The sequence below is a fragment of the Telopea speciosissima genome, chromosome 8 (genome assembly GCF_018873765.1).
Source record: "Telopea speciosissima isolate NSW1024214 ecotype Mountain lineage chromosome 8, Tspe_v1, whole genome shotgun sequence".
Taxonomy (NCBI): Eukaryota; Viridiplantae; Streptophyta; class Magnoliopsida; order Proteales; family Proteaceae; genus Telopea; species Telopea speciosissima.
This window is the reverse complement of record NC_057923.1, coordinates 5,751,728-5,769,709: the sequence shown is the minus strand read 5'-3', so window position 1 is coordinate 5,769,709 and position 17,982 is coordinate 5,751,728. Positions and strand designations below refer to the sequence as shown.

The window sequence follows — 17,982 nt, the reverse complement described above, 5'->3', positions numbered from 1 at the left end:
TTTTTATTGAACTCAAAACCATAACATTTCAGATGTAATGACACTAAATATTAGAGAGGAAAAACAGAACCAAAATAATACACAACAAAATCATAAAAGCAGTGGGTCTCGCAGAAAGTAATGGGAGAGGAGGAATTATGATAAACTAAGTGTCATAATAAACAGCAACCCATTCCAGAGACTGAAGCGTGTTATGATTGGATTTAGCCCCTCCATATAACTGCCGTACAAGCCAAACTTCTCAGCACTCCATTAAAGCTGTGTCAGTTTCAGACAATGGTGCTGTGGGAAAAAAAAATAAGAAATATTTAGTACCACTAGCATTCTAAACCAATATGTGCTAAAGGAAAGCAAAAATAATGTTAAAAATAACAGAGGTTCAACAACTCAGGAAATGTCTTCACTTTAGCCACAAGTTCCCTCAACATGCATACCCCAAAATGAACCAAGTACTATCCTAACCAACCAATAGATGGATTCCTTTGGTGGAAGAAACAAGGTGTTCTTTGTCTGAGAGCAAAGATTAACCCAAAATTTTGACATCCAAACCCATTAGCATATAAACAACTAGTACACAGTCATCATTCCTTTTAAAGATGTTGTACCTAATAGAAATAACCACATACCATATTTGCAAATCATGTATATTAAATTAGAAGATAAAAACGACAACAAGGCATTGAAAGGAAAAAAATAAAAATTGATCTCGAAGCAATTTCGGAAGTGTTTGGTGAATTCAACATACCAAGCAAGTCCTCATATGAATCCAAGTCTGAGAACAGTGATGTCTCCATTAGCAATGGAGGTGAGAAGACCTGATCTGGAGTATCATCCATGTCATAAAATGCCCTTTCTGCATCAGAAGCAGCATACTTGGAACCAATAACTGAGAGGAATCCATTAGCTTCACTGCCATACTGATGTGGTGAATCTGTATCATTCAACCTATTTCGTGTATCATCATAATTGCTCCTAGCAGGAACCTCAGAGACATAATTCCCACGTAAGCAAGTGGGGTCTGATGGAGACACAAACAGCCTTTTGCTCCTAATTGCAACTAATTTGGTTTCTGGTGGTCCAATCCGAGATAATCCAGTCCCTGAAAGCGGTACAAAAAAATGTTCTGAGTTGCCATCAGATTGATTATCTGATGTGGAGTCCACATTGCAGGATTGCACTGAAAGGGCTGCTTCCCGAACAGATCTCCTCAAGTTCTGGATGTAAGAACTGTCACTATCTGCACAGCAAGAAAACAACAAATCTTCAGACTAAACCATAAGTTATCTAAGGACCACTCAACTCTATCCCAGGCATAAGGTTAGACAATAAACTTATAACAGTTAAAGGCACAGATGTGCAGTAGAAAGTATATTTAGACTGTGGGAAAACCTTGAGACAAAATATCAACGTGATTGTTTGATGAAGGCTGGTCCAGAAATTTCTCTTCTGACAAATTTTCCACTTGGCTGGCTTGGGAAACCAAAGTTTGACGCTTTTGGATATGTCCTCCTTTCACAGAAGAATTTGGGGTCAAACTAAACAAATGCGGGAGTTTCAAAGCAGGAGGGCTTGCTGAAACCTTATCAAGATGAACATTCAACAATTTTGAAGTCATATCTGCAACCTCATCGATGCCATTTTCCTGCTTGATCAGAAGAACTGCTATTAGTTCTACAAATTAAACCATCAAAAGACACTGTCAATCACTAAATATTTAAAATAGCAGGATATTGTTCCATCTAGATCAGTTTTATCCAAAGAACTACCACAGATCTTCCACTACTTTGAGCTTGCATAGGTGAGGTAGATCTGCCATGATTTTTGGTAATTGGAAGATGAGCAGATGAAATATTGTTCACTTCTTCAGTTAGCTCTGAAATTGATTTCTGTGTTGCTGGAGCAACTTCCTTCAGTTGGTTAATGAGCACCTGTGAACCAAAGTATCAGTTTGGAATGTGTCGCAATTGTAACAGATAATTACAGTATGTGATATGAATCTCAAGTAAAAACTGATTAGGAGATCAATTCTATAGAGCAAATTGCCAGAAAGCGGAAGAAAGAAACTACTTGACAAAAACAACTGGAATTGAAGCAAAAAACATGAAAAATTCATGAAGGTAAATGACTTTCCAGCACTAGCATGGTGGTTCCTGTCCGGAAAATTTCCTCTGTAAAGCAGAGGTCCACCCTAAACAACATTTTTACAGCAACAGTCTTAGTTACTTCAACACGAGGCAAGCACTGTAATGCCTTCACAATTATAGGTTGTAAATTTGCAAACTGATCTACTTGTGTTTCACGCTTTATAATATGTGAAAATTATGAATTGGATATTGTGACTAGACAGAATACCAACAACATGCAGAATTAAATTTGATGTTCCCAGGTTGACACTGAGAGGGGGGGTGAATCAATGTCTAAAGATTCTCACAACTTTTTCTGTGTAGACTTCTTAACTCACCCTTGGTGTTCCCCAACCAACTAGAACTGCTGACACATTGTAGGGATTCACAACATACACACTGCTGCCCAAAGCTGAAACACACAATGCTGCCAAGAGCTGAAGCTTGCACTCTCTACAATAACCACTCACGGGACACTCAACTATCCTTGTACTGTCACTGTAATGTGTCTTCAAACCCAAGGAGACACATCTATTGGCAGTTAATAGGATTTTCAGGTACATTAGAGGCACAATGGAATATGGGTTGTGGTACCCAAAAACTGAAAATTTCTCTCTTACAGCATTTTCAGATGCAAACTGGGCTGGAAGTATAGATGACAGAAAAAGCACTAGTGGTGGTGCATTCTTTTTGGGAAAGACTTTGGTGGCATGGCATAGTAAAAAGCAAGAATTTGTTTCACTTTCTACAGCTGGGGCCGAGTATATTGCAGCAGCAGCAAGTTGTATTCAAGTATTGTGGATGCAAAGGCAAATTTCAGATTTCGGTCTTCCGAGTGATGGACTTGTCAGTATTACGTGTGACAACATGAGTGCCATCAACATGAGTGACAACATTCAAGAACCAAGCATATTGATATTAGATATCATTTCTTGAAAGAAAAGGTCACAACTAATGCAGTGAGATCGGAATTTGTGTCTACAACTGACCAAGTAGCTAACATCTTCACCAAGCCACTTCCGAAAGACAACTTTGAGAGGCTTTGAGACAAACTTGGGGAGGTTACTTATAGGCCACCTTAGGTGGTATTGGTGCAGGGGGAGTAAGTGTGTGCATAGAACACCAACTCTCCATATGGTTGAGTCTATGCAATGAGAGCTCTCATGTAAGGGGAGTTCAGTTACCCTTTGTATTTGTTGTCAAAGAGGGAGATAGAATGTAATTGTGGCTGTTGCCAACAACTCCAAAGGGGGAGATTGTTGGTCCATTGGCCGTAGTGGTAATGTGTTGTCATTGTTGGCAACCAAGTGCAAACAAGTTAGGAAATTTTTTGAGAGGCTCCGGAAGTGTTCAGGGGCATTTAGTCCTCTTACATCTCTCAAGGGCAATATGGTAATTTGGTGCAACTAATATGCAAGTGACAGTAATTATTGAGATGATGGTAGTGTGTTGGCAAGTGTTACTGTGTTTATTCTTTCTTATTTCGAGAAGAGAGAAAATGGGCGGTGGGCCCCACACACTGTGGACCCCACAAAAGGCGCCTAACATGGTTGAGGTGGCAGCCAAATGGTCAGGCAGTGAAATGGTTGAGGTGATGTGGCCTAATAATGATGTAGGAAAAAGGAAATAAAAAAATAGAGTATTTGTTGCACTTTGAAGAACATAGCATAAAAACCTCTCCCATACTTAGTCAAATTTTGGCCAAGTTTTCCAATTGAGCATTCTGTTTGTGTTTTCTTTACAGGGGTTCCAATTGCAATTCTTTAATAGTTTGGTCTACAAGGACATGAATAGTTGAAGTCATGGACAAAGTAAGGCTTCAAGTCTTCTACAACAGGATTTATGAAGGGGATTTTAAATTTTGAAAAGATTCCAAAACAAGGAACCTATATGGATCTCAAAAAAGTTAAAGCAATTTATGTTGTATTCATGAAGAGTTTGAAAAACGATTGAAGAAAAATGAGATTCCATAAAGGAATCTGATTGGGTTCTCATAAAGAGTCTCGTAGACCGCGCTGTATGGGTTCTCGTGTTCTACAATGGTTTGTGCTTGTTTGTATGCACAAAAGGTTATTTAAAGATTTCAAAATATGGACTGTAATTTGCTAGAATAAAGCAAATCTGTCCCATATTCAAATCTAAGGGTTAATATCTATTCCAGCCCAAGCCGACAAGATGGAAGGCTGCCTCAGCCTTCCACTCCTATATATTTGTCTAAGAATTTTGATAGGTGGATTGCCCCAAACCGAGATCGGATGGCTGAGATATCACAAATAAAAGATCAGCCAATCGAAAAATTTTAAATGGAATCTTCTACGCAAGAGTGCTATGCTTAGGCGAAGCATCAAATCAAGGGATCACATGGGAGTACACACTATTGTTTCAATTAAGTCCGTAAGATGGGCATTGGAGCGCGTGGCACCATTAATAGCATCTTTAAGAAGTGTACAATACATGAGCGGAGTACCATAGAGGACACTTTGAGAGCTTCAAAAAGTTACTTCGCAGGGTGGCAGGCAATGTATCAATTCATTACTGGATCGTACAATGAGAAAAGGCTGAGCATTCCATCTTATCAGCTTAGGCTGGAATAGATATTAACCCTTAGATTTGAATATAGGACAGATTTGCTTTATTGTAGCAAATTACAGCCTATATTTTGAAATCTTTAAATAACCCTTTGTGCACACACACAAGCACAAACCATTGTAGAACACGAGAATCCATACGGCGTAGTCTACGAGATTCTTTGTGAGAATCCAATCAGATTCCATAAAATGGAATCTCATTTTTCTTCAATCGTTTTTCAAACCCTTCATGAATACAACATGAATTGCTTTAACCTTTTTGAGATCCATACAAATTCCTTGTTTTGAAATCTTTTCAAAATTTAAAAACCCCTTCATAAATCCGGTTGTAGAAGACTTGAAGCCTTACTTTGTAATTTATAACTAGGTCTCTGGCTTCAACTATTCATGCCCATGTAGACCAAACTATTAAAGAATTGCAATTAAAACCCCTGTAGAGAAAACACAAACAGAATGCTCACTTGAAAAACTTGGCCAAAATTTGACTAAGTATTGGAGAGGTTTTTATGTTATTTTCTTCAAAATGCAACAAATACTCCATTTTTTTTATTTCCTTTTGCCTACACCATTACCAGGCCACATCACCTCAACCATTTCACTGCCCTACCACTTGGTTGCCACCTCAACCATGTTAGGCACCCTTTTGTAGGTTCACAGTATGTGGGGTCCACCACCCATTTTCTCTCTCCTCAAAATAAGAAAGAATAAATACATAAACACTTGCTAACACACTACCATCATCTCAATAACAATAAGTACTGCCACTTGCATATTAGCTACACCAAATTACCATATTGCCTCTGAGAAATGTAAAAAGACTAAAATGCCCCTGAACACTTCCAAGGCTCCAGCACTTCCAAAACCTCTCAAAACATCTCCTAACTTGTTTGCACTTGGTTGCCAATAATGACAACACATTACCACTATAGCCAATGGACCAACAAAATTGACAAATGAACTTTGCAATCGAACAGGACTGAGAACCTTCTATTTTTAACTCATTAGTGATAAATATATACACCTGAGGTGATAGTAAGGATGTAACTCAACTCAACTCAGCCTTATCCCAACTACATGAGGTCGGCTTCATGGACCCTTTTTCTCCAATCAGCTCTATTCAAAGCCATACTTGTTATTAGTCTTAAACTATGCATGTCTTTCCTCACCACTTCTCCTAGTGTTATTTTAGGCCTAGCCCTGGTTCTTTTAGCTCCTTTAATCTGAATCAAATCACCCTCCATACTGGAGCATTCAAAGGTAACGTAGGAGCTAGTTCAACTAAGAACCAACCCTACAGTAGGATTGATGTACTGTCTAGCAGTGGAGATCTTCAGCAGACAGCAAAAGACCATAGAAAACTGCATACGCTATTTTGATAGGTCTTCAATCAGCAATGGATCGGAACTCAATAGGGCTTTTTGTATTAACTGGTTACAGAATTCCAACACTGTAGTTAGGCCTTAAATTGCAGTAGACTTCAGAATACAGATCTCCCACAGAATTAATTGAAAAATAAAAGAAAATTAGAAGAAGATAATAGAATGATAATTTGGATTGGGCCTCTCACGCACTCACAGGTATAGGCATCTCATAGCATGGTTTACAATCAAAACTCTTCTTTTTTCTCAAACTCGACTTGGTTGTTTCAGCCCTCTATGCATTATTTATAAACTTCAAATCGATTACATCAAAGTCTCCTAGAGATAAAATAAAATCCTAATAGAAATTTAAGTAACTAACAAATAATGAATCCTAAAAATAGAAACTACCCATTAGGCCATTACATGAAAACTTGTAATAATTAGAATCTAATTAAAAATAAATCCAAACCCATTAGTTGGCAAAATAAAGAGTCCTAGAATTTAGAAACTAATCTAATCTAAAACTAGAAACTAAAATTGAATACTAAGCGCCCCACGCAAAAACAAACAGAGTTCCTAAATTATCTCTTGACAGCTCAATCTCTTGGGATAAAAATCTCCATGCAACTAGCCTTCAAACCACCCTACATACAGCAGGCCATGGGGCCCACCAGGTCTACTAAAAAGCATTCCCAAACAAGGTAAATATGGGCTGTGATACTGTTCATGTGACCAGTGTTTTGGTCTTTTCTTCTTCATGCTTCGATCTACATCAACTGATATGCAAGGTTGCACATACAACCTGAATTATCTCCACACAATCTGGACTTGGGCTGTCTTAAGTGAAGCTCCATCGAACCAACAAAACCTGCCACATCATCAGACCAGGCTGCCTCCCACAGCAGTTGAATCCCACAACCATACTGGGCTGGTTTTGGGGCTTTTTCCTGCGGCTACACATTGGCCTTTGATCGCCATCAAAAGGCCTCCATTGCACATGTCCATGCCACCTCAAAAGACTTTCTCACAACTTATCATGCATCAGAGCTACTCCTAAAAAAAAAGGCATACCCAGTGCACAAGGCTCCCGCCACTGCGGGGTCTGGGGAGGGTCATAATATACGCAGCCTTACCCCTGCATCAGCGCTACTCTTAAATTAGATCTAATTGTTCATTCCTTATTTTAACTTTTCTAGTTTTACCATTCATCCACCTCAACATCCTGAATCAGCTACACTAAGTTTGTTTATGTGTTGTTTCTTTACTGCCCAACATTCAGTTCCAGACATCAGTAATGGTTGTATAACTCTCCTTTAAAATTTTCATTCGAGTTCGAACCCCTCCACTTCATCCAACCTATTCTAATTCTTTATGCAACACCATCCTCTATTTCTCCTTTATTTATGATTGCACCTACAGGAAAACAACACATGGGTAAAATTTCACGTATATCATTTGCAAGAAAAATTTTGCACCAGAAAGTAACCCTACTTTAGTTGTCATTATTTAGGGAAAATGGATTTGCCATACTCTTACAATTGGATTACATTGAGGGTTAGCTCTAAGCTCATATTTGTTTGCGCTAATTATAGATGAGCTGACTAGAGTAATTCAAAATCAGATCTCTTGGTGTATGTTTTCTGGTAATAATATTGTTTTGGTAGATGAAAGAAAAGTAGGGATAAATGCAAATTTGGAATTATGGAGATCAACCTTGCAATCAAAAGGTTTTAAGATAAGTAGAACAAAAACAGAGTACATGGTGTGTAACTTTAATAACAATAAGACTAAAAGTGAGATTGTGAAAATTAATGATAGTGAGATACCACAGAGTGACAAATTTCTTAATGTCATGTTTTGCATATTACATCCAAACAAACAGAGGCAAACCCTATTTTACAGGAAAATTTCCTTTTCTGCCTTTCTACATGGAAACAAACGGAGCCTTAATAGCATAATCTAAATATGGACACACTAGCTAAACCATTTCCAACCATTACATGAATGAATTTAGCATAAACTAATAGAATTCAGGGAAAACTGCCTTTACACGACCCTGTTTTGGAAGGGCTTCCTAAACAGTCCATTTTGAGCCACTTGGACTGATGATGTGGCAACTATGAATAATTGAATATTGGAATAGAAAGGACATGGTCTGCGTCAGTCATGTGTCAAATTTCAGAGCCTTCCATACCGTGTATTGGCATGCATCCCCATGTACATTTTACAAGCGCAGAGTACTTTGACCAACACTGTGCAGTATGCCATCATCCTGAATTTGCAAAGCTCTATTTTGCTACATAGCAAACTCCAATTAGACTGAAACTTGATATGTGAGCAGGGGACCTATGGGTATACCAGACCACAAAATTTAGCACCAATCTGATCAGCCACATGGCAGATTTTTAGTGCCATTTCGGTATAGCTTCCAAAATGGACCATGTAGGCAACCTGTATCCTTGAATTAAACCATCGGAACTGTGAAATAAGGTTCTTCAAGACATAGATGTAATGTGTCAGCAGCCCTTTCCTTGTGGGTGGGCAACATGACAGCACTCCTCTACCAGCTATTGCTCCATTGAGATGATAGTAGAAAATCAAATAATAGGAGATGAAGAAATATACATTAGATTGAGATGAAGACCATATATGGTATACCAATATACCACAATACCCATCAAGAGAAAGAAGCATAATTCATATATAAAATGATACATCTATGACTCAATAAAGAAACAGAAAAAAGAGAAATACAATGGAGAAATGAAAAAGGTTTAGCAGTCTATTAAAGTTACAGGCAGGACCAAAATCGACCAAACACACCCAAGTAAGAAGTTTCACGCACCCATGCTTATAATGCTATTTATTACCTGTATACTAGCTAAATGCTGCCGATGTTCCGCAAGGGTTGCTGCTAAAGATTCAACATGACCACTAGTACCACCATCATGCGCACTTCGTAAAAGCTCTGGACCCTCTCCATCATTAGCCTTGGCCTACAACAATATAGCAGGTTTGTTATCATTGGTACTTCAAACATTATAGGCCCAAGCACGAAAGTAACAACACGTCAATGAATGCCTAGCCAATTTCATGTTGGGAGATGCAGAAATTCAGAGTAGCAAACATATATATTGAGGTAAGCCAAACAAAATGGATGGCTTGGATCCATTCACAAGCACATGACAAAAGCCGGCTGTATTCAAATAATTTCTGTACGACCATATGAATAAATTAGGTAATGGTTTGCCCAGTATAATAAAAGCTTCATAAACCTATAAGGTGACTGCTTATGAATGCACCAAGGAGACCGCAATAACAAAAAGGTAGCTACATGCAACAATTGAATGATGCCATAAGACAACAAGCAATACATGGCACAACAGATTAATATCATAAAAGAAAATTGTATACCAAATAAAGTGACTGCTTATGAATACGTTGTAGAGCATGTGTCCAACGTCTAAGAATTTCCGCGACATCAACAGTTGGGTGGACCCTTCCACTTCTATCATCCACCTTAGAATGTGTTTCTTCATTTACTTGTAAATGACTTGAATCTGAACAGCTTTTCTGTTTTTCCTTATTCACATTGGGAAATGACCCATTTATCGGTTCTCTAGCATCTGTTTTGGCCGAAGTAAGATTACCAGGCTGACCAGATGATACATCTGGATGTGGAACCTGAGAACTTTGATCCATGGCAGCAAGCAAGGATGATCCAGAAATGCGGTACCTGGGAAGGAAAATTACATATGAGAGTAGATAAATGCTATTTACAGACTTTGAAAGGACAGAGGGAAGGAGGATTACCTATGCTCACGATGGGCAATCAAATCCTCAATTGGGCCTGAAGCAAGAACTTCATGTTGACCTGTAAACAGCACCACCAGTAAACGTCAAAGACAGTTAAACAATAAACTAGACAAATCTGACAGATCATAGAAAGCCAGCGCTAAATTTGGAAAAGGTTCCTGGTAAGGTGCCCTAATTGTGATTCTTGAGGGGATAGTTGGACAGTTGACATTCTAAAAAGAAGATGTAAAGCATCCCAATATTGGATATCTCCATACATATATATATATATTATGTATGGGGTAGGAAGTCAAATAGTCAAGTGTACTATGCCTAGCCTCACACAACTTTCTCTCGAGAGGAACAGTTTTTGGTTCTCCACCTTACTCCGCCGATTAAGGGAGATAGGGAAGTAAATGGTTAAGCTCTTCTATCAGGTCAAACCCTTCTTCATCCACAACAGATGTGCACCAGCTAACCGGCCTAATCGGGCCTACTTATGAGAGACACACATGAGCTATCTATAAACAACACCCTTCTTTTCGATTTGATGGATCTTTCATTTCTTCTTTTGTGTCGATTCGAGGTGGTTTAGGTGCCTCGATTAAGAATACCATGGGTGAATAAAAGTCACCAGACTCATGTCAGAACATGGATTTGTTGATCAGTGATCATTCTCTGGAAATACTTATACAAATATGTTCAGATTGACCAATCCACACAAAGGATCAGCCAATCCAGTGAGCAGACACCACTATTGCCAGTTGCTAGGCCAATTCACTGTGTATAATAGATTGGATCAGCCCCATTCAATACTGATCCAGATAGGTACCAGCCAATCCCTGAAAATAGGTGTCAGAAAGGGAACCTGGAAACACCTCATTCCATAGAATTTTCTCTGATCTAAATAAATAACATAAAAATAATATATATATATATATATATATATATATTCAAAGAAAGTTTTTTCCAAGTAACCGTGGTGAGGTGTTTAAAGATCACATGGGACACACATAACCACAAGGATATTTGTGTAACGCATTGTAACTTACCACCTGTTTGGCTCAGTCAGACAACAACACACCTAAAAATGTTCCTTAGTAACACAGAATCAGTAGACAAACATGTTTTCGACTTAGCAAGAGAAAGAAGAATCTACTATAGAGGGCGGACCTCGGCTCAACGGCAAGGTTGCTCCATTGCGACCTAGTGGTCACAGGTTTGAGTTGGGAAACAGCCACTCCCTAGATCCCGTACTGGTGGGAGCCTCTTGCACTGGGTACACCTTTTTTTAAGAAGAATCTACTATGCCCCCTAAGTTACATTCATCTGAAAAGAAATATTGAGATGTCTAGACCATTTTAGAGGTCCAACATTCTAGCGTTTTCACCATAGAGAACAGAAATCATTTGGCAAGGTATCCATGCAATTTCTAATAATCTTACAGGACCATCAATGGTACTTTTTGCATTAGAAAAATGCTCGAATAAATTATTTTTTGGAAATTCAACAATATAAATTAAAGCCTTTTAAAACAATCCAGGCTGCTGTGTCCAGCCCTTCTCTTTTTTTATGATTATAACAGAAATACAGAATTTGTCAGCTCAATTGCTCTAGCCTTAACATTGGTAATTTATTCCTCAATAGACAATCAAGCCAAGCGTGACTTGTCCACATCACCATCTCAGTTCTAACGCATTCTGCTAGGTGGAACCTCAAAATGGTTGAAAGTCAATTCAAATAGAAAACTTTGGCAACTGCATAGGAAAAGAGAAGGGGGGGGGGGGGGGAAGGAGTTCTAGTGTAGATTGATGAAATCCAAGGGATCTGTTCTGCCTGCAAGTAATAAGCCCAAAGAATGATCCAAGGTTACGCACTTTTGGTTTTTAGCAATGTTTTACCATATTAAGATTTATGGAATTTTTAGATTTTAGAAAAACCCAAGCATTTAAAAGTTGAAAATTGCACCTACCGCCAAAATTCCAATTTTTATTCTTAAATTGGGGGGTTGACTTTTTATCCTTTTGAAATTTTATTTTTTAACTATTTTTATTGGATTCAAATAGGCGGGTATTTGCTTATTTGTGAATTATGAATAATATCTTAAGTAAATGAAATAACAAATAAGTGCCTGTCCTGGTTTCGAGCCAGGCTTCCTCAAGTTTCGATGAGGATAAGTGAATATATATAGTAGGTGTTCAGGTCGAAACTTGCGAAATATGGACTATTTCGGTTGAAACATGGTCGAAACATGGGATTATCTGGAATCGATGGCCATCTCATCTCGGTTTCTTCGGAAACCAAGATGTTTTTACATGGTCACACCTCACACTCAAGCTAAGGATTAATATCATATCAAAGAGATTTTCTAATCTAGGATCTGCAAGGTGGACTCAATCCCTATTGAATGATGGGGTCTCAAACACCTCCATCTTTAGGAGTGGCACCATTATACTAATACCTTAAGAAACAGAAACCTATATATGAGGACATACACATATGTCGATATACAACTATACTAGTATGCAAAAGCACAAAAGAGATGAAAGAACAATCCAACCGGTCCATCGAAATCAAATCATATTCTACCAGCTAAGTAGTTAAGTGGCATTGAGCATCAGAGCATATACACACAAAATTTTCCACTGGAAAACATCCACCTTCCAAAGTTGATGGTTTATGTTTGGTGATGTTCAACTTCAAATAACAAGCTAAATGATTCAAAACTATGAAAAGCAACAATAGACATGCAAAAAAACATGGATTTGCATACTTACTCTTACGAGCTAATAAAGACTCCCATAGGCGAGTTGCCTTGGAAACCAAATGTGAGTTCTGACCCAAAGGGCTAGAGACACGGTCATCCCATAGTTCCCCTTCCAACTTTGAATTATTTCTTAAGTCCTGTAATTTTTCCAGCTCTTGCTGCAAATAAGCCTGACTTGCAGGATTGCAAGAAAATGTGAGAACAACTGATAAAACCACAAACATGTTGAAAAGTTGGTACCTCTAAATGAATGCGAACAAGTTACCCTTTACCTCTTCGGCACAAAGACCGCGAAATTCAGCTGTCATTTCATGAGCCAAGTTTGACCATATGGTTTGTCTATGGACAGCTGTTTCTGCATTTTTAAGAAACTTCCTTCGCTCAAGAGCTATCCTAGCCTGTTGACATGAGAGTCAAGTGCAAACTAATGACTGTTCACCAAGGTTTGTTACCAGTAAGCAAATGAGAAAATTAAATAAATAGAAGGCACCATGAAGGAACAGCAGAAAGTGCAGTGCACAACTCCCCCCCCCCTTTTTTCCAATCCATGTTCTGATCACTACAACAGCATTCAAATTTGTTTTTGTTATATGGAAATCAAATAATCAGAGTGAAAATACAACCTAATACATGCATAAAAACCAGCTCTGAAACAACCAGCCAGTTGTGCATTATCGTAGACATAGTTGTCCAAGCGCTAGGCGACCCAAGGCGTCGGAGGGGGAGGCAAAAACTAATGCTGCACCAACAAGGTGCCCATCCAAAAAAAGCCGCCTGGATGCCTAGGCGACGCCTTGACAACTATGATCGTAGAGACGGACAACTTAAAACTTAAAAGGAAAAGTTTCAACAAGGAATAGCTCAAAAGTTCCAGAAAAATCGACAAGGCAATTCCCTAACCAGTGTTTGGAAGAAAAAAAAACATTAATAGTACCTTTGTCACAGGAAGTAATGTAGCTGCATGTGAAAATGCTACATCTGTCAATGAAGCAGGCAGAGGGTTAGAAGCTACGTCAGCCGCAAAAGTTCTTCTGTGAACCTCTCGTAAAGCATGCAAAGAAAGTTGCCATAGAAGTTCAACAAATCTGCAGTAACAGGAAGTCAGTAACAAAGTTGTCCCCCAGTTGCTCGTTAATCACTATGCCACTACAAAACTCAATAACTTGTATTATCTGTGATTTCAAATGGAAAAGAGTACACTAAATGATCAAGGGTAAAATTTCCATACATCAGTAATTATACAATCTTACAGCACAAAATCCAAAAATACAAGAGGCAAAAGTTCCTCAGACAATATGCACATCAATAAGAATATGGATAACCAGTTGCAACTTAAGACCAGAACATCTTACGAACAAAGTTAACACCAATATTAAGAAGTAAGGTAACCAAACCTAGCTAGATTCCAAATCATATAAAGTTCACTTTTCAATAATGATTACTATGTTACATAAGTATGTCTAGTTGCAGTAGCATCTTCAGTGGAGGGGAGTACATTATTCATGCACTCTAGAAAAAACTTGGAACTCTTTACAACACCCCTGGAAATGGTAAAGACCCATTTATTCGATACATTTCATTCCTCAGCATAGGCATCTCAATTATTTTCATTGGACAGATGGAAATCATGAAAACTGTCCCCAACACTCCTGATGGGTCAAAAGAATAGAAATGAGGTATCAGTGACAATATTGTGGGGAGCACTTAATATATGGCACTGAAATCCACATCCAACTTAAAAAAGAAAAGATTAGAGTAATCTGTTACACAGCCGGGGCATCTATTACTGCAAGTATTGTATTTGCATCTCATTTGCAAGAACAAAATCATCAATCTTGTCACTCAAACTAGAACATCGAAGGAACAAATGTAGGCCTTTTAGTCCTTAGCTCACTTGAAGTAGAACATAGAAGCATCATTCTCAAACAGTTCACCAAGCAACAGAAAACTTTTGGCAATGTTCTAGTCTCCAGTTAGTTCTAGTTAGATAAATACCGGGAGACTTGCAAGATGAGACACAACTAGTAAAGATATTCTTAGTTTCAAACGACAGATGCATGATGAACCTTCATATAGGTGATATAGCATGGGGCAGAAGTTTAGCTCGATAATCAAACTCAGATAGTTTATAACAACACCAGTTGATCCTGAAACAGGGATCAAATCCCATTTGGAATCTGCAAAAACTTATTGGCTCATAGCTCATACAAAACTCAAGGAAGGTCTATGATACAGAAATGGGCTAAGATGAACAAAATTTTTAAAGTTACTTAAATTTTCAACTTCACCAAAGGGGGGAAGGAGCAAGGATAACATAAAATGAAACACAATTGGAGATATCACTAACCTCGGCCCGCAACAAGTTGCGAGGGAGGAAACCCTTGAATTGCTTCTCGGAAGTGCCCCTTGCGATTCGAGCTCATTTATAATCCCCTGGACAACCTACAAAAGCATAGAAAGGAAGGGGCAAATAAATGAGCAAATCTCGTAAACAAAGGGGAGGGAAGAAATTCGTCTGTCATTCAAACAAGCAACGAAAAATGGGGGAAAAAATTAGAAATCGCTGAGCACGACTCGTCATACATAATAATTTCTAAATTTACCTTACGGAAGTCCCGGGACTGTGCAGAATCAAAGATCGGCCATACCTTATCAAAATCCTGCAAGATCTCGATGAGTTCAGAACGAGAAGAGTCCAAAATAAGATGAAAAAAGCGAAATTAACAATGAAAATAACAAAATGTGATGTGCAGAAACAGTTACATAACCTTTGCAGATTGAATTGGGCCTCTAAGAGAAGATAAGATGAAATAAAGAAGCTGTTCGCCCAACTTCGGATTTGAATGGCGAAAAAATCCGACTCGAGGGTTACTGTTATTGCCTACGATGCCAATGATCGACGGATCAAGCCCTAGTAACAAACAGTTTGTGTACATTGCGCTCTCTAGCTCAACCTCTCTCTCCTTCTCTCTCTCCATTCTCAATTTTTCATCTCTCTATCTGTCCTCCTCGTTTCTTCTTCTTCTTCTTCTTCTTCTTCTCTCTGTGACCTCTGTGTAATTTCTTAATCTTTCAGGGTAACAGCTGCGAATTTTGATTTTGTTCAGAGGGTTTCAAATTTCCTTTTTCAGATGGACCCTGGAAGAAACACTTATGAGATGGCCCGAACCTGGGGAACAGTATGAGTATATTGACTGTACGAAGGGCCGAAATGTGATCTGATGATTTTAAAAAGGGGCTTTGGTCACTGGTGACGATGTCTTCACCGGCAAAAAAACCCTTCCCGTGTACGACTTTACGGTGAAAGAACGAGACTCAGAGGGACCCATTAGGTAAAAAACAGAGTGTATGCACTGTCCACGTTTGCTTTGCTGAACCCAAAATTTTGAAAACGAAAAGAGGAAAGAGGGGTGGAGGACTCTAACCTGAGCCAGGGGTACAGCATGTTTCAACTGGACCGGGTTTATTAAAACTCCAGGCCAACCCAGCCTTATGTCTGGCTAGGACATCTCAGCCCGACCCTGGTTAATCTTTATTGGGCCGGGCTGGGCCGAATCGGCCCAAAGTACCCATATCAACCCATAAGCTTTGAATTTAGCTCGTCTCTAGGGAGCTCAGCATGCCCAAGGTGCTGCCAGCCGTTGGGTTGTGTCGCACACATCCCTAGGTGTGCATCAAGATGTGTGCGGCATAGCTCAACCACTGGATGACCCTTGGCAGCACCTTGGAGACAATCCTGATCCATAAGTTTTGCCATTTCAAGGTTGGGCTAGTCCTGAATGATTATTAATTAGTGTATTATATTTTTCTTTCTTTTTTGGTATAATTAATGTATTATATCTATATCATATACATAATTACATATTGTATTAATGTATTCTACTAAAATATTATACATACTATCATTTTAAATATGCAGGGTTGAGCCAGGCTCAAACAAAGACCTCAACCAAGGCTTGCCTTACATATTGAAAAGTCCAACTCAAGCCCTACCTGAGGTCAGGCGGAGTTGAGTTCACTAAGCCGAATTTGCAGCCCTACCTAAGATGTTGTAGAGTCTAGGGGTGTCAATCGATTAGTCCAGGTTGATTTAATATTGGGTTTAATCAGTCCCTACTAATTTAAGATTCCACATCATCACCAATCATTTAGATAATCTAGTCTTGTAGGTTAGGGCATGGACGTGTTTCTAATCGGTTGGTTGATTATTGTTCCATAATCGGGCTCATGGTAATCGGTTAAAAATTAGGCTTTGAATAGGTTAATTGATTAATTGGTCGTAATCGGACCTTGAATGGAATATAATCAATCTAAATGTGTTTAAAAGGGATAATCAGATTATATACAATTAATTAACGATTGATATAAACTCTCACATACATGAACAGTGGAAAGCGTTCATAGATAGAACTTCCCCAAAATTCATGGTGAACTAGCTTTATCCCCAAATCGTTGTCCCCTCCAAATCCTCCAATTCCTCACATGGGGGTGGAAATGACCACCCTACTCCCAGCCCGAAAACGCTGTCCAAGATAGGATCCACTCCCCCCTATTAGAGGAATTGGAGGTGCCAACGAATTGGAAGTGATAATTATTCCTTTATCCCTCTTAATTTGTACAAAAAAGAGTTCAAGCAAAACAACTCAGTAGGGAAAACAATAAGTTGGCAATCAAGTATAGTGAATAATTTCAGACTATATCTTATAATATAAACTCTAAAAATGTATGCAGTTGCGTTTTATTTTGACTGTATACTCCAATTTACATAAGTAAACTTACAAAAAAAAGTTGGATAAGAAGATGTGACAATTTTATAATTGGATATCCAAGGAATGGTATGGATTAGTTATATTTATATGTTAACTCAATCATATACGCTCCCATGTTTTCCAATGCATCTCTTATGATCCATAAATTATTTTGTTGGTAGTCTTATAAATTTCTATTATTTTTTTGGAGAAATGGGAGCGTAATGGGAGCGTGGAATCTTTGGGTCTACCATCTGTTTACCAAATTTAAGTCTCATCTAACTACCACCTAGAACAACTAGGTGTGTCATCCACGTAACAAAACATGACCCATCAAAGATGAAAAGTGAAGAAAATTTGGTGCAGGTAAAAATATAGAATGTACATGTTTTCTAACCCCCACCTTTAAAATCAAAGTTTCATTGTAAACCACAGTTGTTATGCATGGTGCCAAAACTAGGCAGAGTAAGGGGAATCTTCACGTACACTGCTTACATGACATGTGTCATGACGTGGATCCCACTTAATTTATTAATTTTGTATTTATCCCTTGACACATGTTATTAATACATTGTACGTAAAATAAAAAATCACTTCATG

The 17,982-nt window shown here is 38.4% G+C and overlaps 1 protein-coding gene across 2 annotated transcripts; it reads right to left on the bottom strand.

Moving 5' to 3' along the window:
• On the bottom strand, positions 1–15,679 carry LOC122671835 (AUGMIN subunit 6). Of its 2 annotated transcripts, XM_043869280.1 has the most exons (14): positions 15,403–15,679; positions 15,238–15,294; positions 14,982–15,076; positions 13,569–13,719; positions 12,907–13,032; positions 12,645–12,804; positions 9,886–9,946; positions 9,487–9,808; positions 8,943–9,068; positions 1,767–1,928; positions 1,390–1,642; positions 1,106–1,237; positions 746–1,057; positions 1–282 (listed from the first exon to the last, which is right to left on the bottom strand). In XM_043869280.1, exons 1-14 carry the CDS (start codon positions 15,610–15,612, stop codon positions 242–244), a joined length of 2,208 nt encoding a protein of 735 aa, XP_043725215.1. In that variant the 5' UTR covers positions 15,613–15,679; the 3' UTR covers positions 1–241. The 2 variants fall into 2 exon arrangements, with proteins under 2 accessions (XP_043725215.1, XP_043725214.1); XM_043869279.1 differs by having other exon boundaries at positions 746–1,237.
• Positions 15,680–17,982: the final 2,303 nt, after the last annotated feature.